General features: G+C 47.4%; 1 protein-coding gene across 1 annotated transcript in view; it reads left to right on the top strand.

Annotated features, from left to right (window-relative positions):
- Positions 1 to 4,081: 4,081 nt before the first annotated feature.
- Positions 4,082 to 7,500, top strand: part of nav2a (neuron navigator 2a) — a gene marked incomplete at both ends in the record, with an annotated part of 152,021 nt that continues 148,602 nt past the window's right edge. Inside the window, one exon of the mRNA XM_080730279.1 lies at positions 4,082 to 4,273. Within this exon, the coding sequence (XP_080586405.1) occupies positions 4,082 to 4,273 (192 nt within the window). The remainder of the gene's footprint in view (positions 4,274 to 7,500) is intronic.

The following is a 7,500-nucleotide window of genomic DNA, read 5'->3' as shown; positions in this document are numbered from 1 at the left end:
TCTACTTGGTTTTGATCTTGGACATGCTGCCTCATCCACCCCAGCATCCACCCAAGCTAACATGTCAAAATATTGCTATTGTACTACTATTGTAACCCTATGGGGGGTTTTGCTTAAAGTTCCCTGGTTTTGCATAGAAAGCAAGCATGAACAAAATTCAGGGAACATCCTTAATGCCAAGTTTAACTGTATTACAATTGTTGCAATACATGGTTAAAAGGACTTTGACCTGAGTGTTCCTGATTAAAATATACAGCAGTGGAAACGGGGTGAAAAAAAATTGGAACTGATGTCACTCAAAAAGGTTTCATATTCCATCATTCTAACAGTTGTCGTCTTGTCATTTCTTTTAGGGGGACTTAAGAAAAACCCTATCACACAAGAGACCAACCACCAGGCTGCAGAAAAGGCCATCTCCAAGTGGTTCATTGGTGCTCGCGATAGAGGTGGGAACAGAGTCAGAGGTCAGACTGTACAGCGTCCTCAACTGGATGATGCACCTCCCCAGTAGACCAAGTCTCTGTCTCTCTTTCTCTCCCCTCGGCAGCACAATGCTGCCCTATGGTTGGCTCAAAGAAACACCCACACGCACAGTGTTTGTATTTGGACAATTTTTATCCATCATTTTGTTTGTTTGCAGTCTGTGGAGCAGTTTTTTTCCATTTTAAGTGTGTTTTTTTATATACCACATGTACATATACAGTATGTATATTTGCTGTGACACTGCTTCTCTTTATGTACATTTGATGTGTGTTCTCTGGCTCTTGGCTCATGCAACACCCACACACACAGTGTTTGTCTGTGGAGCTGTTTTTTCCCCTCCTTTTTAATTTTTTAAGTGATTTTAAGTGATTTTTTTGTATATACCATATGTACATATACCGTATGTATATTTACTCTGACACTGCTGCTCTTTATGTACATTTGCTATTTGTGCCTTTTGACACTGCTCTTGACACTGCTGCTCTTTATTTACATTGTGTTTGTATTAACAACGTTTTTGTTTAATAAACTTTGTCAAAATATATTGTCTACTTTCATCCTTGCAAAAATATTTCATGTGTTTACAGTTTACAATTATTAATATGGTTGATGTCTAGGACCAAAAGGAACCATCGCACATCGAAGGCCCAGTCAGAAACTACTTACATTTGCCTAGGAGCAAGGTTGAGCCCACTTGGATCCCACATTTATCCCCTATGGTTCCGACATATAATTGCCTAGGTGGGACCACGTGGGCTTGCCCAAGTGGTTCCCACCTGAGTCCTATATAAATTTGCCAAGGTGGGGCCCACCCAGGGCCCATGTATAACCCATGTAGAGCACATGCGGGCTAGCCCAAGCGGCTCCCACCTGGGTCCCATTTAAATTTGCCAAGGTGGGGCCCACCCAGGACCCATGCAGAACCCACACAGAGCCTACGTGGGCTAGCCCAAGCGGCTCCCACCTGGGTCCCATATAAATTTGCCAAGGTGGGGCCCACCCAGGACCCATGCAGAACCCACCCAGAGCCTACGTGGGCTAGCCCAAGCGGCTCCCACCTGGGTCCCATATAAATTTACCAAGGTGGGGCCCACCCAGGACCCATGCAGAACCCACCCAGAGCCTACGTGGGCTAGCCCAAGCGGCTCCCACCTGGGTCCCATATAAATTTACCAAGGTGGGGCCCACCCAGGACCCATGCAGAACCCACCCAGAGCCTACGTGGGCTAGCCCAAGCGGCTCCCACCAGGGTCCCATATAAATTTACCAAGGTGGGGCCCACCCAGGACCCATGCAGAACCCACCCAGAGCCCACGTGGGCTAACCCACGAGGGACCCTTGTGGAAACCGCGGACATTCCCACATAGAACCCACGTGGGCTAGCCCAAGTGGTTCCCACCTGGGTCCCATATAAATTTGCAGAGGTGGGGCCCACCCAGAGCCCATGTAGAACCCACGTTGAGCCCACGTGGGCTAGCCCAAGTGGTTTCCACCTGGGTCCCATATAAATTTGCCGAGGTGGGGCCAACCCAGGGCCCATGTAGAACCCACGTTGAGCCCACGTGGGCTAACCGACGAGGGACCCTTGTGGAAACCGCGGACATTCCCAGATGGGGCCCATGTAGGGAAGCCCAACTCATACCCATGCGGGACCCATGTGGGCGTGCTGGCTGGGAAACTAGAAAGATGCAATTCTGGGAAATTGCAAGTGTGGTTGCCCTGACGCGAGTCGCGAGGAATCCGCTGGGAAATGTATTTGTTTGTCTTACCATTTGTCCCTTTCATGCCCATATATGGATATCTCTATCTGTCAGTCGGCGCTAACCATTCCGTCCTTGTCCCTTTTATGCCAAATATGGAGATCCCTGAAGTCATCGATATTAAGCCCATATCTTGGAATGCCCATATATGGACAAACTGTGTCAGTCTCTTGTGGTCTATGACGTCAGACATCTATGATGTCGGTCATCTCCATATTTGGGAAAGGGTTAGGGTTAGGGTTAGGGTTAGGGTTCATGCTAGAGCGCCCCTGGTGGCCGTTAGCTGTAAAAATCTATATATAAATCTTTGTTAAAGACCATTGTAAAACTAACTAACTGGCCGTTAGCTTTAAAAATCTCTATATAAGCCGCACGTTGTATAAGCCGCAGGGTACAAAACATGGGGAATATAACAAATCTCTTAGCAAAATGCAGCCAGACGATGAAGCCGGTCGATTTGACATATGGACCAAGTGCATGCCACCAAAACTGTGGGAGGTATATTCACAACAAATTAAAGTTCATCCAGAAAGATGGATGGATGGAAAGAAAGAATAACGTCAGACAAGTACTATAGTCTGGTTGCCCTGTTAGGGCAACCAGACTAATAAGAGGTGGAATATGGGCTGTGAAGATTGTTGTACACATTGCAAACAGAGACAAACCATGTAGCTACTGGAGATCATGCACCCACTGTACACACAGAGTACCTGCCATTAAATGAAAGTGGTGGGATGGAGTCGAGTAGAGTTGACCATGTAATGGTTCAACTGGCTCTCGGTCTGTGGTTGTACCCACAACACACACACAAAGAGAGGAGATGGGTGGTGGTGGAGTGCATCAAATAGACGTCCTGGGCAGTCCGCCTGATGTGTCAGTTTTGATCTAAGCCACACCTGCTGCTAGCCATAGAGCGAGAGAGGGAGGGAGAGAGAGGGAGGGAGAGAGTGAGGAGAGAGAGAGATAGAGGGGGAGAGAGAGAGAGAGTGGGAGGCAGTGGCGTGTAGCATGCCTCTGCACACAGTCACAGGCAGAGCAGTCGCTGAAGCAAGTGGTCGGATGTTCTCTCTCTCTCTCTCTGTTGCTCTCTCTCCCTCTCTCTCTTCCCTCTTGCTCTCATAGCTCCTTGTGTCCTCCCTCTCACCTCCTCTCCTCAGCAAAGAGAGACTCTTTTTGCACAGTAATTAACTGGACTCGGCGGGAGCGCTTCCTCAAGGATCCTCTTCAACCAATCAACGCCGGTAAGCATCGAGAGGCAACCGAGAATTATTATTTTTTGCTCGTCGGACACTGGGAATTGTGATATTCCCTCACCTCGACCCTCAGGATTTGGGAATCTTGCTTTGACACCGTGGAGAAATGCATCTGACATTAGGCTGACACTGTCACGTTCTGCAAAATCCGTTTTGTGTATTCCAGCTGCAGCTTGGAAGAAGGAAACAGGTGGGATCAACGGGGTCTTAAGCCCCCCGCGCTGCCTGCCTGCCCTCCTGATGCTCATCCACTTAGACTGATAACGGGAGCACTCGAGGACCGGGCAGCGGAAACAGAAATCATTCACACTCATCAACACCACATAGCAGCGGGCAGAGAGACTGTGGTCAACGTCAAGTGACACTGTGCCCGTGCTCTCCAATGGAGTGTGTGACTTAATTGTTCCTGCATGTACATACAGTATGTGCTTGAACGCTCCCCAACACACTGCAGTACAATAAGCTCCGCCGTTATAGCGTGGAACTGTATGAGCCAGTGAGATTATAAACCGTTGGGATCTTCCACCCGTCTCTCTCTGTGGGAGAGGAGAGGAGAAGTCCACAGTGGGGGAGACCCAGAGGAACATGCCTGCCATCCTCGTGGCTCCTGCCGTCATGAAGTCGGGTCTGCCCAAACCCAGGCCGGTGCACAGCGCTCTGCCCATCCCTCAGGTGCCCCTCAGTCGGCCCTCTGCCCTGCAGCTGTCCTCCAGCACCGGGCCCCTCAAGCCTCCCCCGACCCGTCACTACGCCCACCCCACCCTGGGGGGCCATCAGGTGGGCGGGGAGCCCCCGAGAAGCAATGCTCCAAAGGCGGAGACACAGGTTAGAGAAAATGACGAGGCCACTGATGTCTTTGAATGACTGTACTGTATGGTGACCTCTTTTGAATTATCACACGTGTTTCTTCTGCATGTGTCATTATTAGTTGTGACTAAGGCTTGGTGTTGTGTGTGCATGGGTGCGCTTGTGTGTGCGCTCGCACGCGCGTGTGTGTGTGTGTGTGTGTGTGTGTGTGTGTGTGTGTGTGTGTGTGTGTGTGTGTGTGTGTGTGTGTGTGTGTGTGTGTGTGTGTGTGTGTGTGTGTGTGTGTGTGTGTGTGTGTGTGTGTGGCGTGTGTGTTTGTCTGTGTGTTCATTTGGCTTATTATAAGCCAGTATGTGTCTCTATCTGACTTTGTACAATATTGTACAGTACTGTATGTGCGCTTGTGAGTGTGTGTGTGTGTGTGTGTGTGTGTGTGTGTGTGTGTGTGTGTGTGTGCATGTGAACATGTCCATGTCTTGTGTGTTTCAGAGGGTGTGTGTTTGTGTGTGTGTCCAGGGTGACTAACCACACAGAATCCCCTGATCACGGCATGCTCTTATAAGGTACTCTGCTGCACCCCTGGTTGCATCAGTGAGACAAGTGCAGCCAAATACAGGGTGTATTATTCCTGGAAGGAGAGAGAATGTCCCCCCCACCCTCTCTCTCTCTCTCTCTCTCTCTCTCTCTCTCTCTCTCTCTCTCTCTCTCTCTCTCTCTCTCTCTCTCTCTCTCTCTCTCTCTCTCTCTCTCTCTCTCTCTCGGTGTGATGCTGATGTGCAGACGACTGGCCAGCTGGCTATAGGTGGCTAGAGTAGCAGGGTGGCTGTGTGTGCAGTGTTGGCTGTGTTTGTGTCCTGTTGGCTGCGCTTAGCAACCCTCGCACAAAACGCAGGAGATGGCGAGAGAGAGAGAGAGAGAGAGAGAGAGAGAGAGAGAAAGAGAGAGAGAGAGAGAGAGAGAGAGAGATCACTCCAATGCCATGTAAGGTTGTGCAGAGGGAAAGTAGGTGTGCATGTGTGTGCGTTCCCCGCGCGCAGTGATGTTAATAGGTTTTTAATGTAATGAGTCCCGGGACCCCAGAAGAGTTTTTCGGATGAGTCCCAGGGATATTTTATGGGTCCCAAAAAAATTCAACGCCGCGGAGATGGGTATCGTTCACCTCTGAATCGATACGATACCTTTTTCGATACCTGGGAATCGATACGATACCTTTTTCGATACCGTTTTCGATACTTTTTTATGTATTATTATTATTATTACTACCCTTATTATTACCCTTATTATTATTATTATTAACTTTTTTCTATAGGCTATTGTACACACCACAATAGGTTATTAAGGCCGTCTAAAGACTGAGCTTGTAGATCGGCTATTTTCAAAATGTTTGCCTATTTCTTATATTTATTTTACAATTTGGCTAATGTTTGAACTTAGAACTAGGATTTCTAAATACACTAGGCTACAGACACGCATTTAATTATATTTATATCACTGGGACCCCAATTTATATTACATTTTAAAAAACTAGAGTAGGCCTACAAATGGAACAGGTCCATTTGGTTCCATTTGTTCACCGAGTAACAGACCCATTAAGTTTCCAAAAGATTCCCTTTTACTTTGCTATTAGCAATATAAAACGTTTTTATATTCAGCAAAATGTCAGTAATGGTATTGTCTGCCTCTCATTATTGTCAAGGAAGAAAGTACCGCATGTCGCTGCCTTGCTTAAGTTTCATCAAGGCAAAAAAAAGCACCCTAAGACACACACCAAAAGTTGTGTGTGCGGGGGAAAGAGGAGGGGCAGCCACCGTTGCACAGAAATCACTTTCACTTTCAGCTTATGACAAACGGCAGCTTTTAATCAATGCACAAGGATTTAAGGACATTATATTTATAATGATTACAAGAACATTCACTACCTGTAGCTATGGAGTAGGCCTACTCCGTTGGAACCTACTCTGTTGGAACGGAAATAAACTTGTACGTGCTGTTAGACAGACAGTTGGCTCCTCTCCTCTCCGCAGGTTTAATAGGAAGCAAAGACAGACACCACGGTTTGATTTGATCATTGCGTAGTCCATTATGGCAACAGTCCGCCATTCCGAAACACCGCTATTCCGAAGCAGGGTTAGGGTTAGGTTTAGGGTTAGGGTTAGGGTTAGGGGTAGGGTTAGGGGTAGGGTTAGGGTTAGTTAGGGTTAGGGTTAGGGTTAGGGTAAGGGTTAGGGTTAGGGTTAGGGTTAGGGGTAGGGTTAGGGTTAGAAGTCAACGTTCGGAATAGCGGTGTTTCGGAATGGCGGGGTGTAACCCCCAATTATGAAGGGATTTCAAAAATTTAAACGTCTCCATATTGCTTGGGAAGTCTACTTAGCAGAACATCGCGGCCTTTGCGATTCGCTAATCGCTAATGTTTTTCTTTTACTGCGATGCGGTAAATTATGGATTAATAATGGAGGCGCGTCCCCGGGACCCCAGAAACAAGACGTGAATGCGTCTCTGGGCGACATGAACGCGTATTTGACGCGGGACGCGCACGTAATGACATCACTGCGCGCGCGCTTGTGTGTGTGTGTGTGTGTGTGTGTGTGTGTGTGTGTGTGTGTGTGTGTGTGTGTGTGTGTGTGTGTGTGTGTGTGTGTGTGTGTGTGTGTGTGTGTGTGTGTGTGTGTGTGTGTGTGTGTGTGTGTGTGTGTGTGTGTGCGTGCCCGCCCGTGTCAGTGAGTGTAACTGACTGATTGTGGCGGTCCTGTGGAGCTCTTCCACCTGCAGTAGATATTATTATTATTGTGACAAAATAAATCGCGATTTACGATATTATCGCGATAATCAAAATCAATATCCTGGGACGGAACATTTGCCAAAAAATAGCAGATCTACAAGCTCACAACGTGTTGCAACTTGTAGATCGGCAATTTTTTGGCAAAGACATTTGATAGAGAGTGAGAAAAAGACACCTGAAAAAGACACCTGTATCAAGTACGTATATTATAAATACCTTTTACCAATTATAGAGGGTTTAAATGGTACCGGATATGCAGCTCAGCAAATAAAAGGTGAATTGATCCCAGTGCATGACGGAGGATGATATCACGATTAATTAAATCTCCACGATACAATTATTCTGAGTGTTTTTTATCACGATAAACAATAATATCGCTTAGTGTCCCATCAATAGTCAGGCAGCCACAGCTCAATGA

This window comes from Nannobrachium achirus (genome assembly GCF_963921795.1).
Source record: "Nannobrachium achirus genome assembly, chromosome: 7".
NCBI lineage: Eukaryota > Metazoa > Chordata > Actinopteri > Myctophiformes > Myctophidae > Nannobrachium > Nannobrachium achirus.
The sequence above is the reverse complement of the archived record's forward strand: the minus strand, read 5'-3'. Positions and strand labels throughout refer to the sequence as shown.